This window comes from Herpailurus yagouaroundi, unplaced genomic scaffold, assembly GCF_014898765.1.
Source record: "Herpailurus yagouaroundi ecotype Mexico unplaced genomic scaffold, PumYag 28, whole genome shotgun sequence".
Taxonomy (NCBI): domain Eukaryota; kingdom Metazoa; phylum Chordata; class Mammalia; order Carnivora; family Felidae; genus Herpailurus; species Herpailurus yagouaroundi.
Genome location: NW_024412376.1, coordinates 106199235 through 106218576, shown reverse-complemented (window position 1 = coordinate 106218576; position 19342 = coordinate 106199235). Strand labels below are relative to the sequence as shown.

Below are 19342 nucleotides of genomic sequence, written 5' to 3'. Positions count from 1 at the left end.
TATAAGTACATTTACATATAGTTCCTGAAGAAACTATATAAGCAAATCATTTTCATCTTGGTGGGATATCAATATACCATTAATTTGCCTTTGGCATTTGAAGCGGTGCTTATTTTAGCTATCTCAGCATTTGCTTTGTAATGTGGAAATGCTTGTGATGGAAAGCACTGAACATAAGACTACTAAATAATTTATTTTGACAATTATTATTGGTGGGTTGGAAGATGGCAGCAAAGCAGGAGGACCCTATGCTTGCCTCATCCCATGAATACAACTAGGTAACTACCAAATCATCCTAAATAACCTGGAAATTGACTTGAAGACAGGCAGAACAAACTCTACGATAAAGGTAGAGAAGAAACCACATTGAAGAAGGTAGGAAATGTGGAGATGTGGTTTAGGAGAGAAATGGATTGCGGCTGCTGCAGTGGGGAGGGAGCCATTCTCTTGGAGAAGGGCAAGAGACAGACTAACACAAAGGGGAGCACACAGGGAAAATGAATCCCCATAGCAGCTGGCTTGGAAAGCAAGAAGGGCTGAATTGTGTGACTTCTGGAAATCATCAGGGCTTAAAGCCTGATGATTAGGCTTGAAGGTCAGTGGGCTTGGCTGAGATAGAGCCCAGAGGGCACTGAACTGCTCTTGGAGAGACGGCAGGCAAACAACCCATGGACACCCAGCATGGAAACAGTGATCTGAAGAGCACCAGGGGCACACAGTAAGAAAAGACAGCATTCACAGAGAGACCCCTCCAGGAACAAAGGAACTGGCTGGCACCATTTTCCTTCCCCATCCCTCAGCATACAGGGCCACCAGTGGGAACCAGTGCAGCACTGACACTCGCTATCTCACTTGCTTACATCAAGCCTCCCCCGTCCACACTCTGGTGTCACCACCCTGCCTGTCATGCTTGTCTCAGTCCCAGTGTGGTGGGCCCCCTCCCCTAGAAGAACAACCCAAATCCCTGCTCACGCATCTTCCAACTTGAGATATTTGCCAAGACTTGGTTCCAGCACTGGTGGTGACAGGTCTCGTTTCACAAACAGACCAGAGCACATCTATCTAAAACATGCTACATTCAGGCCAGGGACCAAACACTGCCCACAACAGGCAAAGAGAGCCTGGGCAGACAACTGGCCCAAAGAATAAAGTGGCCAGGACTAAACATTGGGGCACACACAGCATACATTAGAGACACTCCCACGAGCACCAGGCCCTGGGGAAATGGGGACACCACATGACAGGGCACTAGAGAACCTCTTATTAAGGCCATAACCCTCAAGAACAAGAGATATAGTTTACTTTCCTAACACACAAGAACTGGCACAGAGACTTAGACAAAAATGAGAAGACAGAGAAATTTATTCCAAATGGAAGAACAAGACAAGGCGATGTCCAGAGATCTAAGTGAAACAGATATAAGTAACATACCTTATACTGATATACTGATATACTCTATCAGTATTTAAAGCAACGATCATAAGAATACTCACCGTACTTGAGAAAAGAATGGAAGAAATGAGTGAGACCCTTAACGCAGACATAAGGAATAGTGTACCAGAGATAAAGGGTATAATAAACAAAATGAGAAACACGCTTGATGGAATGAACAGTAGGATGGAAGAAGCAGAGAAAAGAATAAGTGACCTAGAAGACAGAGAGAAAAGAATTATGCAAAACAAGAACAGACTTAGGGAACTCAGTGACTCCATCATACATAGTAATATTGATAGTATAGAACTCCTACAAGAAGAAGAAAGAGGAAAGGGTGCAGAAAATTTATTTGAAGAAATAATAGCTGAAAACTTACCTAATCTGGGGAAGGAAACAGATATCCAGATCCAGAAGGCACAGGGAACTCCCATCAAAATTAACAAAAGCAGATCCACACCAAGACATACTGTAATTAAACTGGCAAAACACAGTTATAAAGAAAAAAAATTTAAAGCAACAAGAAAAGAAGACAGTAACTTACAAGGGAAAACCCATAAGGCTAGCAGGAGATTTTTTCAACAGAAATTTTTCAAGCCAGAAAGGAGTGGCATGATATATTCAAAGTGCTGAATGGGAAAAATGTGCAGCCAAGAATACTGTCAAGCAAGGCTATAATTCAGAATAAAAGGAGAGGTAAAGAGTTTCCCAGACAAACAAACTACAGGAGTCCAGGACCACTAAACCAGCCCTACAAGAAATATTAAAGGGGACTCTCTGAGTGGAAAGGAGAGACCAAAGTAACAGTATAAAGGTAGGAAACATAAAAGAAGCAAAAATGAGTATTTCCTTTTTTGTTTTTTAGTGTTTAATTTTTTGGAGAGAGAGTGAGTGAGCGGGGGAGGAGGAAAGGAGGGGGACAGTCTGCATTGACAGCAGAGAGCTGATGCGGGGTTCAAACTCACGAACTGCGGGATTGTGATCTGAGCTGAAGTCAGACACTTATTAACCTACTGAGCCACCCAGGCACCCCCAAAATGAATATTTCTGTAAAAAAAAATTCATGGAATGCACAAAATAAAAGGATGTAAAATATAGCAATATATACTTAAAATGTGGGGAGGAGTAAGAATGAGTTCAAACTTACATGACCATCAACTTAATATAGATTGCTATATGCAGAAGATGTTATATACAAACCTAACGGAACCATACATCTAAAACCACTAATAAATACACAAAGAATAAAGAGAAAAAATCCAAATGTGTCATTAAAGAAAATTGGCAAAACATGAAAGAGAGAAAGACAAAGGATCAAAGCAAATCTTCAAAAACAACCACAAAAAGCACAACAAAATGACAATGAATACATATCCATCAATAATTATTTTCAATGTAAATTGGGTAAACATTCCAATAAAAAACATAGGGTGACAGGGGCACCTGGGTAGCTTAGTAGGTTGAGCATCTGACTTTGGCTCAGGTCATGATCTCACAGTTCATGGGTTCGAGCCCCGTGTCGGGCTATGTGCTGACAGCTCAGAGCCTGGAGCCTGCTTCAGATTCTGTGTCTCCCTCTCTCTCTGCCCCTCCCCTGCTCATGCTCTGTCTCTGTCTCTCAACAATAAATAAATGTTAAAAAAAAAAATTAAAGAAAAACATAGGGTGACAAAATGGATTAAAAAAATAAAACAAGACCCATCTATATGCTGCCTACAAGAGACACATATTAGATCTAAAGAAACCTACAGATTGAAAGGGTATGGAGAAATACCTATCATGCAGATGGATGTCAAAAGAAAGCTGGAGTAGCAATACATATTATCAGACAAAACAGACTTTAGAACAAAGACTGTAACAAGAGACAAAGGACACTATATAATAATAAAAGGGACAATCTAACAAGAAGATATAACAATTGTAAATATTTATGTACCCTCATAGAAACACCTTAATACATAAACAGTTAATAACAAACATAAAAGAACTAATAGATAATAATGCAACAAGAGAAGATGACTTTAACACCCCATGTACATCAACAGACAAGTCATCTAAACAGAAGATCATCAACAACAACAACAAAAAAAAAACAAACAAAAAAAATCCTTATAAAATCAACAAGAAAACAATGGCTTTGAATGACGCACTTGCACAGATGGATTTAACAGACATATTCAGTACATTACATCCTAAAACAGCAGAATACACATTCTGTTTTCAAATACACGTGGAACATTCTCCAGAAGAGAATGTTAGACCTTAAAATAAGCCTCAACAAATTGAGGAAGATTGAAGTCATACTGTGCATCTTTTCTGACCACAATGTTATGAAACTAGAAGTCAGCCACAAGAAAAATCTGTAAAGATGATAAATACAAGGAGGTTAAAGAACATGCTACTAGGGAATGCATGGGTCAACCAGGAAATAAAAGATGAAATTAAAAAGTACATGGAAACAAATGAAAATGAAAACACATTGGTCAAAACCTTTGGGATGCAGCAAAAGTGGTCATAAGAGGGAAGTTTATAGCAATATAAGTCTTCCTCAAGAAGCAAGAAAAATTTCAAATAAACAACCTAAGCACACACCGCAAGGAGCTAGAAAAAGAACAAAAAAAGACTAAAGCCAGCAGAAGGAAGGAAGGAAATAATAAAGATCAGAACAGAAATAAATGATACAGAAATAAAAAAAAAAAAACAAAACAGAACAGATCAAGCCAGACTTAGGGGCACCTGGGTGGCTCAATTAAGTGATCGACTCTTGGTTTTTGGCTCAAGTGATCTCAGGATTTGTGGGATCAAGCCCAGCACTGGGCTGTGTGCTGACAGTGTGGAGCTTGCTTGGGATTCTCCCTCTCTCTGCCTGCCAAATAAATAAATAAACTTAAAAAAAAATGCCAAAAACCTTTAGCCATACTTATCAAGAAAAAAGGAGAAAGGCCTCAAATAAAATCACAAATGAGAGAGGGGAAATAACAGTCAATGCCACAGAAATACAATTATAAGAGAATATTATGAAAACTATATGCCAACAAGTTGGACAACCTAAAGAAATAGATAAATTCCTAGAAGCATATAATCTACCAAAACTATAACAGGAAGAAATAGAAAATTTGAACAAACCAACAACAAACAAAGAAGCTGAATCAGTAATCAAAAAACTCCTGACAAACAAACATCCAGGATCAGATGGCTTCACAGGAGAATTTTACCAAACATTTAAGGAAGAGTTAATACCTATTCTCAAACTATTTCAAAAAATAGAAAAGGAAGGAAAACCCCAAGTCATTCTATGAGGCCATTAATTCTCTCATACCAAAACCAGATAAAGACATCACTAAAATAGAGAACTACAGGCTAATATTCCTGGTAAACATAGATGCAAAAATCCTCAACTACCAAACCAAGTCCAATAAAACATTAAAAAAAATTATTCACCAAAATCAAGTGGGATTTATTCTTGGGTTGCAAGCATGGTTTGACATTCACAAATCAATAAATGTGATACATCATATCAATAAGAGAAAACATATTCTCCATATGATCATTTTGAAAAATGTAGAAAAAGCATTTGACAAAATACAACATCCGTTCAAGATAAAAACCTTCAAAGTAGGTTTAGAGGGAACATACCTCACCATAATAAAGGTCATATATGAAAGAGCCCCAGCTACCATCATCCTCAATGGGGAAAAACTGAGAGCTTTTCGTCTAAGGTCAGGAACAAGACAGGAATGTCCACTCTTACCGCTTTTATTCAATACTGTACTGGAAATCCTAGCTGCAGCAATTAGACAACAAAAAGAAATAAAAGGCATCCAAACTGGTAAGAAAGAAGTACAATTTCCTTTTTTTTTAAAGTTTATATTATTTATTTTTGAGAGAGAGAGAGAGAGAGAGAGAGAGAGAGAGAGAGAGAGAGAACACACAAGCAGAGGAGGGGCAGAGAGAGAGAGGGAGAGAGAAAATCCCAAGAAGGCTGCACGCTGCCAGCACAGAGCCCAACGTGGGGTTAAAACTCACATATCATGAGATTATGACCTGAGCCAAAATCAAGAGTCAGATGTTCAGTTGACTGAGCCACCCGGGCACTCCTAAGTACAACTTTCACTATTTGCAGATGACATGATACTATATATAGAAAACCCCAAAGACTCCACCAAAAGGCTGTGAGAACTTTCAGTAAACTCACAGGATACAAAACCAATACAGCATTTATAAACACTAATAATGAAGCAGCAGAAAGAGAAATTAAGAAAACAATCTCAAAAATAATAAGATGCCTAGGAATAAACCTAACCAAAGAGGTGATAGATCTGTACTCTGAAAACTATAAAAAAACAAAACAAAACAAAACAACCTGATGACAGAAATTTACAACAACACAAAGAAAAGGGAAAACATCCCATGCTCATTGATTGGAGGAACAAATATTGTTAAAATTTCTGTACTACTCAAAGCAATATACACATTTAATGCAATTCCTATCAAAATACCAATAGCATTTTTCACAGAACTAGAACAATTCTAAACTTCGTATGGAACCACAAAAGACCCTGAATAGCCAAAGCAATCTCGAAAAAGCAAAGCAAAGCTGGAAGCATCATAATTCTGGAGTTTAAGTTATATCACAAAGCCGCTGCAATCAAAACAGTAGGAAACTGGCACAAAAAATAGCACAGAGAGCAATGGAAGAGAACAGAAAACCCAGAAATAAACCCTCAACCATATGGTCAATTAAATCTTTGACAAAGTAGGAAAGAATATACAATTGGAAAAAGACAGTCTGTTCAAACAATGATATTGAGAAAACTGGAAAGCAACATGCAAAGTTTTTTTTTTACTTTCTTACACCATACACAAAAATAAACTCAAAATGAATTAAAGACCTAAAACCGTAAGTCCTGAAACCATAAAAATCCTCGAAGAGAACATAGGCAATAACTGCTTTGTCATCGGCTGAAGCAACTTTTTTCTAGATATGTCTCCTGAGGCAAAGAAAACAAAGGCAAAAATAAACTATTGAGACTTCATTGAAATAAAAACTTCTGTACAGTGAAGGAAACAATCAACGAAACTAAAGGGCAACCTGCAGAATGGGAGAAGATATTTGCAAATGACATATCTGATAGAGGGTTAGTATTCAAAATCTATAAAGAATTTATCAAACTCAACACCCCCCAAATGAATAATCTAATGAAAAAATGGGCAGAAGACATTAACAGACATTTCTCCAAAGATATACAGATGACCAGTCTGTTTGGTGGGAATGCAAACTGGTGCAGCCACTCTGGAAAACAGTACGGAGGTTCCTCAAAAAGTTAAAAACAGAACTACTGTATAATCCAGTAATCGTACTACTTGGTATTTACCCAAAGAATACAAAAACACTAATACAAGGGGAGACAGAAACCCCTATGTTTAGAACAGCATTATTTACAATAGCCAAGATACAGAAGCAGCCCAAATGTCCATCAAATGATGAACTGATAAAAAAAAAAAAAAGATGTGGTATATTATACAATGGAATATTACTTCAGCCATAAAAAAGAACGAAATCTTGCCATTTGCAATGATATAGAGCTAAAAAGTATAATGCTAAGTGAAATAAGTCCATCAGAGAAAGACAGATATCATATGATTTCACTCATATGTGGCATTTAAGAAGCAAGATAAACAAATGAAAGGAAAAAAAAGAAAGAAAGAAGCAAATCAGGAAACAGACTGTTAACAATGGAGAACAAACTGATGATGAGGGAAGGGGGTGAGGGATGGGTTTTATAGGTGAGGGGGCGTAAGGAGTGCACTTGTCATGATGAGCACTGAGTGATGTATGGAATTGTTGAATCACTATAGTGTGCACCTGAAACTAATATAACACTGTATGTTAACTAACTGGAATTAAAATGAAAACTTAAAAAAACTCAATTATTGTTAACATTAATCCTACTGAATAATTCATGTTTTCCCCAGGGGAAACACCAAATAGTGAAGTAAATGTTTTCATTCATCTGGTATGTATAAATCTACAATCCAGTAATTGAAAATGTCATAACTATAGATATATTTTTAAATGAAATTTTCTCCATTTAAAATTACTTACATATTAGGTCATTTGCATCATGGATTATGAGACTAGGTGCTTACATGAGACAGGAAGCTGGCTGTGGACTGGGATGACGGTACATTAGAATGGGAACGGGTGGCTGAGGATGGCTGTAGAAGGCGTGGCTTCACAGAAGTATTTGAGGTGTATCCAGGGCCCTGAAGTTCCTAGAAAACAATATAGATGTGAGCAAAATAATTGTCCACCTACACCTACAATTGTGAAATCAAAATGTATTTCACAAACATAATTTCAATTTTACATGTTGAACATCTATAAAGCAAGATGATTCTGAGTCACTCTTTGAGGACTAAGCATATGCTAAGAAGATGCCTTCACACTGCTGATTTTGAAAGAGGCATTTGCGATGTGAAAACACCTCGGATGGTACGCTACTTAGCTGGTTTCTAACTTTTGCCAAAGACTCTACGCTAGTTGGGGCATACTACTGAGAAAGGTCCTCTACAACTATCGCGTGCTCCAGCCCGCAAAAGTATCCATTACGGACACTTTAACGTATGTCTGCAACTTTAAGACATACTTGGAAAGCAGACATAAATTTCAGTGGAAAATGCACTGTTTTTAAAGGACACATGTTTTGGTGATGCAGATTAAATCATTTTTGCTATTCTCCAAACAAGCTGAGCACACTCACACTTTGGACCTCTGCACTTGCTTGACCCCCTTCTGTGTGGAAAATTCTTCCTTCAGGTATCCCCATGGCATACCTGAAGAAGGTGTTTGCCTCTCTTATAAACTTAACAGAGAGTACGGTGTTTCAATTTGTTACTATAGGAAGAGGACAGGTATAGACATAATGATATTTATGCAGATTTTAGAACTGCTAGTATCAGATAATGTTGAAGTACACTTGACTGTGTCCAAGGTACATGAAGTAAATATAAAAGTATATCAAAGAATGGCATTAATTTCACTTGAATTATTTCTGATGGAAAAAAAGGCCTTACTTTTACATCCAAAGTGTGTTGAAGTTTTAGGCGCACAGATTCTTGTTCCTGACGCTGTATGATATCTTGACATTCTGCAAACTGCAAAGATGCCTACAATCAAACAACCACATGTGGTCTGTCTTCCATTCTCTACACAATTTTGTTTTGTTAACCTATAAATACAGAGTTGCCATCTCTTCAAGGGAACCCCCCCACACTAACTTACATTTATCTACTTATCAGTTTTGTTCATTAAACTTAGAACTGGAGGCCATGCCTTTACCCTCTGTATCCCTGGCATCTATGTAGCATTTAGTAAGAATGAACTAAGGATGGAATAAGCAAATCGCTTTAGTAATGTAAAAAAAATGACCACAACTGAAATTCATTAAATCAACATATCATGTTTTAAGATCAAAGCTGGCATAGGTGGGTTCACAGGTCATTTTACCTAACCATAAAGGCTCTGGATTTCTTAATAATCAGGACTAGTTTGGGTATATTTTTGCCTTCCAGAGTTCTCACAAGGAAGATTTATGCCTTTATGATACATTGCAACAACAAATACAATGTCACTAACCCTTCTCATTCTTTGTTTTTGTTTTTGTTTTTGTTTTTTGAGACAGAGAGAGAGAGAGAGAGAGAGAAGCAGGGCTAATGTTTTTTTTTTTACCCGAAGTGGGGCTCGTGCTCACCCGAATGGGGCTTCAGCTCACCCACTGCAGGACTTGAACTCACAAACCATGAGATCATGCCCTGAGCTGACGCTTAACCAACTGGGCCACCTAGGTGTCCCCTGAGTTGTGTTTTCTACCAGCATTTTCTGGACTCCAATGAATGCCAGACATTAGCATTAGGTTAGCATTTTACTGATATTATTAACAGACTGTATTCTACCTAGTGTTCAAGTCATTTTGTGGCAGTAAGTTAGATTGAAGACATATTTATTTATTCAGTCCAGTGAGGACCCCAGGTGTATCTTGCATCTTGTATCTTACTGCTCCTGTGACCGAGTTAGCCTCAAAAAGAATTTTGTAAAAAGCACACAGTATAACTGTGCTTTAAAGCTTAGAAGAGCCTTCTCTACTCTATAGGCTATGGTTTTTCCTTGCGCTAGGTGACTGGGATCTAGTAGAGATTTGGTTCCTATCAGCATGGAGCTTTTATTCAGAACATGTCTCCTCAGTTAATAGCTATTTAGTTGATGATTACTTTACACACTTAGTAACTACCTTATCAAGAGCAACTTCCATGTTAGCAACTTTTTCTTTCAAACGGCGCTCCTGCGATCTCAGGACTTCCAGTTCTCCAGCCATCTTGTTTTTTTCTGTTGCAACAGTACTCAATTCCTGGCTTAATTTATTCTTCTCTTCTTTTAGAAAATGCTTTTCCTATAATTATAGAGGAAAAAAAATACCAGAAATAATATGCTGATGTAGATGCTCAGATGTGAGGGAAATATAAAACTAATATAAAGATCTGAACTACAGTTCAATTCATATGTCACTTAATTGTTCTGAGTTGGAGCTGGGAGCTATTAGAATCATGTCACCGTGTACTCTCTTATTTTTATAAGAGAGCAGGGGAGTGGCAGAGAGAGAGGGAGACACAGAATCCAAAGTAGGCTCCAGGCTCTGAGCTGTCAGCACAGAGCCTGATGTGGGGTTCGAACTTGTGAACAGAGAGATCATGACCTGAACCGAAGTCAGACGCTTAACTGACTGAGTCACTCAGGCGCCCCAAGGGTAGCTTCATTTTTAAAAAGCTCATTTTGGCAGGGAAGGGGACAAAATATAAGAAAAATTTAAATATAGTGAACAAACATTGGGTTGCTGGAGGGGTGGTGGGAGGGGGGATGGGCTAAATGGGTAAGGGGCATTAAGGAATCTGCTCCTGAAACCATTGTTGCATTATATGTTAACTAACTTGGATGTAAATTAAACAATAAATAAATAATTTAAAAAAACAAACAAAGAAATGCAGAATCCCTTGCTCCTCCACTCCTGGACTTACTGAATCAAAACATGTATTAAAAATATTTTTAATTAAAAAAATAATAAAAAAGATAAAAAGGTTCATTTTGGGTCTGGGAAGAGCAAATGCCTGACCCACGCTCGCTTTCTACATACGCTACATACCTCTTCACCCCCACTACAGCCAGTGCTCACAAACCCTGCTTTTACAAATGTTGATTTGTTCCAAAGTGATTGAACTATCAGGGAACATTTGAGCACAACATAAGTTTCACACTTACTATGCACAGTTGCACTTATAAGAAATACTAAGTCAACACAAAACTGCATCCGGCTAAACAGAGCTGTGTGGGAATACACAAAAAGCACACATGCACGCTCCTCAAACACCAATCTGCTACTACCTCAGTTTATCTTGTGTTCTGAGTCACATCCGTGCACATCTGGTGTCACAAAAAACCTCCCTTCTACCCCCTCATAGTAACTCACAAGCTGCAGCCCTTTGATGCACACTTCTACAAGCAGACTTCAGGTCTTTTTCAAGATAAAGGACCATATTTATTGTAGTATTTATGTATTTCTTAGCCATTTAACACATGTAAAACTGCACCACCAGTCTTCATTAGGTCCCTCCTTTTCGTGTGTTATTGATGAAATTTGTTAGTGAGGTACTCCTAATCCCATTGTTCTCACAACCCCCGTGGCCTTTTCTGCACAATTTTGTAGACACACGTGTCACATTATAGCAGAACTGCCCATGCTTTGTTAATAGCCGTTCCCTGTCTCTACCAGGAATGTCCTTTTGTCCATTTTCTGCATTTAAAATACTAGCTCCTTCAAGGTCCTATTCAGAGGCACCTGGGTGGCCCAGTCGGTTAAGTGTCTGACTTTAGCTGAGGTCATAATCTATCTCATGGTTCATGAGTTCAAGCCGGACTCTGTGCTGACAGCTCGGAGCCTGGAGCCTGCTTCTGATTCTGTCTCCCTCTCTCTCTGCCCTTCCCTTGCTTACATTCTGTCTCATCTCTCAAAAATAAATAAACATTAAAAACAATAAAAAAAAAAAATCCTACTCAAATGTTCCTTCAGGAACTTTCCCCTCACTCCCTCAGTCAGAAATAAACTCTTTTCTCCATTTTACTTGGTAACTCTGCTACGTCTTATCCTGCCTGCAGTATATTAAAGAGTGAACACTGGCTTCCCTCATTCTGAGCACAGGGACTCACCTTATTTGCAGTTGTCATTGCCTCTTCCAAAAACTGTATCTTGCTTTGAAGGGCATCTATCTGACCTCTTTTAGCCGTGATTTGCTTTTGCATCCCCATTGCCACTTTCATAGCTGGGGGGAAAAAGAAAATAAACTGCCTTAGTTTTTAGTGTCTAAATTTGGGGAGGCTACTATAAATTGATGGTTAAACATTATGAGAAGGTGACAAGATTCTCCAAGGCACTTGGACAGTTTCAAGAGACTGATCATGGGAAAAAACAAAACAAAACAAAACAAACCTTCAGACTTCACAATATTGGGATATAACAATTTTCAGCAATTACAGAGAGATTTTGAATTGAGAATGATATTTTGTGATTTCCTTGCTACTGGTATTAATTTCACTGACCATCATAATTTGCTGTATCTCCAATGGTTATATAATACTGATCAAATTCATACTTACACATATCAAATATATATATATAACAATAGTTGTATACTGAACAATGTAGAATTTTCTAGAAATTCATATTTAAAATACCACAAATGGGGTGCCTGGGTGGCTCAGTAGGTTAAGCGTCTGACTTCTGATCTCAGCTCAGGTCTTGATCTCACGGTTGTGAGCTCAAGCCCTGCATTGGACTCCACGTTGGGTGTAGAGTCTACTTAAAAAAAAACAAAGAAACAAAAAAACCCCACAAAAGACATCTATTATTTATTTTTTTTCATATGATATCCTATAAAAATGTCATAAGTGATTGTGTAAGACTTCTATTATTAAGTGACCTTTTTAAAGATTCCAATGATACCACAAACCATTCAATTTTCATTCTCATGGCTATTGCATGTGCTTGGAACTCACTACTATTTCAATAGTAAAATTGGCAGCATTAGCACATATGGAATTATTTTAGTAAAACTGGTGATGGGGTGAGAATGTTCAGGGCAGGTAGTAGGCACTGAATACTTCAGATATGGAAGACCATTGAAAAGGCATATGAAGCTCATCCTTGCTTGGAAATTCAAAGCCAGAGACCCAGTGTTGTTTCCTACAGGAAAGAGGTTTGAAAATGCCACTGGCTTTGAGTTGAGTCAGGTCCAGATACAGCTTAGAGGTTAAAAGGAAAAGAGAAAATGTATCATTCTTCTTCTTTTTTTTTAATTTTTAAAAATATTTATTTATTTTTGAGGCAGGGGAGAGGGAGAGGGAGAAAAAGAATGAGAAAGGGAGAGTGAGAGTGAGAGGGAGAGGGAGAAGAAGAGGAAGAGAGAATCTGAAGCAGGCTCCAGGGTGTCAGCACAGAGCCTGACCTGGGGCTCGAACCCACAAACAGCGAGATCATGACCTGAGCTGAAATCAAGAGTCGGTCACATAAACGACTGAGCCACCCAGGTACCCAAAAAATGTACCATTCTTTAAAAAAACCATCAGAGAGGATAAAAGGTCTCACTTCTTGCTAAGGAGTAGTTGCTATAGAGAAACTGTTGAAACAGGGCTCATCAGGCATGGCACATCAATCTATTAACAGAGCAGCAGTCTGACATCATTTGCTCACCACTCACCTAATTCAAGCACTCTGAAGAACTCTGGTCTGATTAAGCGGATCAAGGTTGGCCTTCAAGCTTGTTTTCTTAAATCTCATTTATTTTAAGATAATTTTAATCAATAAAAATTAGCATTTGAATGCAAAAACAGGATTACTGAGTGAATTGAATCATTGTAATATGACTGGGGCTGTTGTGGAGATGCCAGCAGGGCACTGAAGAGAGGGCTCTCTCTGGTGGTGGGGGAAGGGAACGGACCCCCAAATGGGCCTCCTGAGCGACTTCTCCAAACCCCACCATTTGCTTGCTGCTTAACACCAAGCAAGAAAGAGATGAACCTTTAAGGACTACACAAAATACAGAACACTTCGAGAACATGCATTCGGTCTCTGGACAGGGATCATGATCATCTTCTCTGTATCATCCTAGTTTTAATGTATGTGCTGCTGAAGCAGGCACAGAAATAAATCTTTGACACTAAAAAATGTTGAGAGATAAAAAATATAGGACTTACTTATTCTTACAGTCAGCTAATATAGCCATACCAACACTAATAAATAATGATATAAAACAGCAGATAACCTTCTCTCTCAGAATTAATACAGGCAGCAAGGGACAAAGGGAAGAGGTCCAAGGGGTGAAAGGGACCACTCATGCCAGCTGTTCAATTCCCAGGGTTCATCCCGTTTATATCGCAGAAAAGGAATCAGGAACTGACAATTAACCACAAATTTATAGTTTATGTTGGTAATGAACATGTGAAAAATAAGGGGTTGAATGAAAATTATTGGTGACGTGTATTTTTATCAACACTTCCTTAAACGTAATTGGCATTTATAGACATTGAGATCTATTAGAGATTACTAAAACAGCCACAGGGAAAGAAAGATTCAGATACTTCAGGGCTTAAATTAAGCACACAGCATTTTCCCCCAAAACCCCCGAGTAGAACGACTGCTAACACCCACCGTTGGTGCCTGTCACTGTGCACCAGGACCCGGGAAAGGTGCCAGGCAATGCATCCAGGTTTGTGTTATAATAAATCTAGACCAATGGAATTAAAAACAGAAGAATAAAATCTAATAGAACATACCATGACCATCGGATCCTTCCATCGACTTTAACGTATTTCTTGTTTGTTCGAGTTCAGACTGTGCAGATTTTAATTGCATTTTCAGTTTATTTGTAGTAGCTTCCATCTCTTCAGTTTTGTTTCGAAAATTCCTTTTTAAGACTTCATAGTCCTCTGTACAGTGTGATAATTATAGAAGGTTACTTTTTTCTACCCCACTGTATGAAGTATGTTTTATTTGTGATTGATGATCACAGAATTTTAAAGCCAGAAAAGACCTCATCTAGCTCCATCACCATTTGTTATAGAAATTAGATGTACATACACATTTCCCGAGTGGATCCTCCTTCTCTACCCGCTTACTATTCATGGCTTTTTCCAGCCAGTGTAATTGGTTCACGTCAACTGCATCTTAAACTTTCTTGGATGGTCGTACCCACCACTAAGGATCTCACCACCATTTGTAGGCAGGTGAATCTCCATGATGTGATCAGTAACCTGAGGTTGCTCTGTGTTCTAGCTTTTTTCTTTCAATGTTTATTTATTTTGAGAGAGACAGAGAGAGAGAGAGTGAGAGAGAGAGAGCGAGCGAGCATGTGGGTATGCAAATCGGAGCACGAGCAGGGGAGGGGCAGAGAGAGAGAGAGGGAGAGAGAGAGAGAATCTCAAGCAGGCTCCACATTGTTGGTGCAGATGCCGAGCTCCGTCTCAGAACTGTGAGACCACGGCCTGAGCCAAAATCAAGAGTTGGATGTTTAACTGACTGAGCCATCCAGGCACCCCTCTTTTTATCTCTAGTAACTATTAAAAGACCTGGCACACATTCATCATTTATACACAAGAACACACACACACAAACACACCTTTTTATATATTTATATATGCTAGATTTATATACAGAGGGAACAGGCAGAGCCAAGACCTCTTTGCTGAAATCTGTCTCCCCACACATTTCCATGTGGATGTCCTAGCACCACCCACACCAACCAGCTCATGCTGGCTATGTATCATCCTCTGGCCCTTAAGCCTGCCCCTCTAACAGCTTCCCTCTCCAGCTGTTGGTACCATCGTTTTCCCAGTGACACAGACCTACAACCTGAAGGCCACACATAACCCCTCTAATCACTAAGTACTGCTGTTCAACTGCCAAAATACTCTAATCCTTCCTCTCATTCTCACCGCCACTGCCTTGGTTCAAGTTCTCATAGCTCCTGGGGCCATTGCAAGATCCTCTTGGGCTGGCTGGCCCCTGGCCTTTCTCTACCTGCTGACACTGTCCTTCCAAAATATGTTAGATGACAATAATCTCCTGCTTAATGTCTTCTGCTGGTTCCACACTGTCTGGCTCTGCCTATCTACTCTGCCTCATATCTTAGCCTTCGTGCCTCAAATACTCAACTGCTTCTGAGGTCATATTGTTATTTCATGCCTCATGCTTTAGCCCATAATGTTCTCTCCACCTGGGTTGCCCTTCTACTTCTTTTTTACCTGCCAAATCCCAGTGCTTCCTTCAGACTCAGCAGGGGAGGTTTGAGTCCTACAGGAGACTTTCTATACTCTTCCCTTCTGCACCCAGCACACTGATCCTCATCTGCTGTACTAACCCGTTCTATAGAGGTCTGGCTCCCAACTAGCCGGGGTCCCCCCTGTTGTGTTTCTAAGGCCTATCTCAGTATCTGGCCTAGTACATGCTCAGGAATCATGGACTCTGCGTGTGTGTGTGTGTGTGTGTGTGTGTGTGTGTGTGTGTGTGAAGTAAATGATACCTGTATCACAGCAATTGTGAACTAGGAGTGTTTTGGTTTTAAATTTAAGATCTTAGATTTCTCCTTTCCAGAAATCTATGCCAAGTCTGTTACATATGTTGCTTCATTATGAAACTTCTGATCAAGCTATTTGACTCAAAGGACTCAAGGTTTCCACTTCCTTCCCCCTTTTCTTGAAAACACAGTGAAGAATTTCCTGGACTCTGAGAGGTGACTAATGTTAACAGTTAATGAGTGCAAGATACAGGAGCTCTGCTAGGAGAGGCGTCAAGACTTCTGGGCAGCATAATTATCCCTGTTGGTGACGTGGGAGGCGCGGCTACCCTCTGGCGTCCATGCTGGACCTCAAGGGCAGCGCTCTGAGCGGTCAGTAGACCGTGAACCGAAGGAACGTACCTGAAAGACTGTGCAACTCATTCCTGCTGGTCTTCACCTCACTTAATAACTGGTCCCTCTCCTGCCTGATGTCCTTCACTGCACGGAGCCGCTCAGAGCCTGCATTCACCAGCTTCACCTTTTCCAGCTCCAGGTCACTCACTCGGGCCTCAAGTTCCCGTATCTTTGCATCTTTTTTATCTTTTAAAATCTAAACATTGGGACAAATACAAAGGACAGAGTAAGAAAAAAAATTATGTAGATGTACTTATAATTGACATTGTATTAGTATCTTATCTATGTTTAATATCTTTTCCCTCTTTCCTACAATATTAAATTTCTATTTTATTATAAAACCTCAACAGTAAATGGGAAAACAAAAGGAATATTTTACCTTCCTTTTAACCTTAGGTGTCAATCTCCAGTATCATTTGCTGTAGCTCCTTCATTATTCTTATCCCTATTTTTTTTAAGTTTATTTATTTTGAGGCAGCGAGAGAGAGTGTGCATGTGTACACTTGGGGTGGGGGCAGAGACAGAGGTAGAGAGAGAATCCCAAGCAGGCTCCTCTCTGTCAGCATAGAGTCCCGCTTGGGGCTCAATCTCATGAACTGAACTGTGTGAGATTGTTACCTAAGCCGAGATCGAGTCAGGTGTTTGAGCCACTCAGATGTTCCTTTTTTTTTTTTCCCCCATTAAAAAAAAAAAAAACAAAAAACACAAAACAAACATACTGAGCACCTACTTTGTGGCAGGAACTATTTTACATGTTGGGAACAGAGCAGCAGGGCAGGGACTGGGGTGAGGCCTCACTTGCCTCCCTGAGTTCTGTGTCCTAGGAGCCTCACTAGCCTTGCCCTGTCCCAGTCTTGAAACACAGGAAGTAAAACAAACAATGTCCTTGTCCCCACGGGGCTTACAATCCAGTCAGAGGTGGCAGAGGGTAACAAATATTTAATAGTGTAATAATAAGTGACTTAAAAAAAGAATAAAAGAAGGTGAGGGGGTAGAGAATGAATGCAGGGGAGGAGCTCTGCACGTAAGAGATAAGCTGGCAGGTAGAAAAGCGCCCAACTGCTATTATTATTAAAGCCTGCAACAAGGCTGGCCCCTGGCTGGTATCTGGGGACTTGGATTTAGGAGAGTGTCCCCCACTCAAACTGTAAGAGTAGCTCACTGCGCCTAAACCATTTCTGCAGACAAAATTATTTATGCTGAGTACCCGCTTTCCTTCTGAAGGACTGGAATACTTGCCAGGCAACGGGTGTCTGTGTGACCAGTCCCCAGTATAAAAACCCTGGGGACTGAGTCTGCAATGAGCTTCCTTAGCAGTATGTGACGTGTGTGCTGTCACAGCTCATTGCTGGAGGAGTCAAGTACATCCTGCATGGACTCTGCCAGAGAGGAGTTTTGGAAGCCTGGGCCTACTTTCCTCCCATGTACCTTTTCCCTTTGCTGAGTTTACCTTCTATTCTTTCACTGTAATAAACTGTACCCATGGGCACAACTCTGTGCTGAGTCCCGGGAGTCCTCCTAGCCAATGTTTGAACCTGGGGGTAGTCTTGGGGACCCTGACCCTCTCTGATGAGCAGAAACCTCAAAGAGGGAGGTGAAGGAGCAACCCATGTTACAGGCTTGGGGACAGCTCTAGGCACAGGGAATGTGTTCAGGAAACAGCACAGCCATCAGAATGGCTAGTGGGGGGAGACTGGAATCTGCCACCCCAAACATGTTTCTTTGGCGTAAAGATTATTTCAAGCTGATTATTTTGAGAAACAGCAGACATGGGAGAAGGTCTGAAAACAGAGAAATTGCCCTTTAAGGGATATTTCTACTTACAAAGGAAGTCTCCATTTGTAAGGGTGTCTCCCTCTGTGAACCACAAAAGAAAGGATGACTCTAAATTATAAGAGAATCTTATCAATGGGGAAGGCACAGTTTAAATCTGCAAAACAAACCTCATCCCTGTTCTCCATAGTTCTCCTGATCACCTTCCCAAAACTTGCCTCTCTCACCTCCTTCTTTGTTTTAGCTAAAGATGATATTTAAGTATTTAAGCCTGAAATCTTTTTTTTGTTTGTTTGTTTGTTTTTGTTTTTGTTTTTGTTTTAAGTAGGCTTCACACCAATGCAGAGCCTAACATAGTCTCGAGACTATGAGCTCAAGACCCGAGCTGAAGGGTGCCTGGATGCCTCAGTTGGTCCAACTTCACCTCAGGTCATGGTCTCATGGTTCGTGGGTTCGAGCCCTATGTCGGAATCTGAACTGACAGCCTGGAGCCTGGGGCCCAGAGCCTACTTCAGACTCTGTGTCTCCCTCTCTCTCTCTCTGCCCCTCCCTCACTTGTGTGCTCTCTCTCTCTCTCTCTCTCTCTCAAAAATAAACATTAAAAAAAAAAAGCTGAGATCAAGAGTTGGATGCTTCACTGACTGAGCCACCCAAGTGCCCCTAAGACTGAATTCAAAGCCACCTCTGAGTTACTCATTTCCCTGGGCTTCTCCCTTGTATGTATGAGATATATGTATTAATAAACTTCTGTTTGTTCTTTTCTTGTTGATCTGCCTTGGTTTCAGGGGTTCAACCGAGAATTCAGAAAGACAGAAGGAGAAGGATTTCTCCTGCTCTACACTGGAGTGGACTGAGCATGGGGGAAAAAAGGAGTTGGAGATGAAGTCAGGGAGGGAGCCGTGGGTAAGACTGACCTTAGAGGCAGTGTAAGGATGTGAGAGTTCATTCTGAGTGAGATAAGAAGCTGTTGGACAGTTTTGAGCATGGGAGTGATGTAACACTTTAAAATAGGATTCTGGTTCCTGTGTGAAGCATAAACAGTAGTGGGGGGTGGAGGTAGTAGGGGAAGCAGGGAGACCAATGCGTAGGCAGTTGCAAGAACAAGTGAGTGCGGTGGTGGCTG

General features: G+C 40.0%; 1 protein-coding gene and 1 non-coding gene across 15 annotated transcripts in view; both read right to left on the bottom strand.

Annotated features, from left to right (window-relative positions):
• CCDC158 (coiled-coil domain containing 158) overlaps positions 1 to 19342 on the bottom strand; it is a 103279-nt gene that overhangs the window by 42329 nt on the left and 41608 nt on the right. For 13 of the 14 annotated variants that reach the window (XM_040480739.1, XM_040480847.1, XM_040480820.1 and 10 more), the window contains 6 exons: positions 16453 to 16642; positions 14312 to 14464; positions 11690 to 11802; positions 9723 to 9881; positions 8509 to 8601; positions 7582 to 7707 (listed from right to left, as the gene is read on the bottom strand). In XM_040480739.1, the coding sequence (XP_040336673.1) occupies positions 7582 to 7707; positions 8509 to 8601; positions 9723 to 9881; positions 11690 to 11802; positions 14312 to 14464; positions 16453 to 16642 (834 nt within the window). The remainder of the gene's footprint in view (positions 1 to 7581; positions 7708 to 8508; positions 8602 to 9722; positions 9882 to 11689; positions 11803 to 14311; positions 14465 to 16452; positions 16643 to 19342) is intronic. The other variant, XM_040480798.1, reaches the window with a different exon arrangement.
• Positions 13571 to 13677, bottom strand: LOC121040415 (U6 spliceosomal RNA). Its single transcript, XR_005795277.1, has one exon. It is a non-coding gene; the product is annotated as a U6 spliceosomal RNA (small nuclear RNA).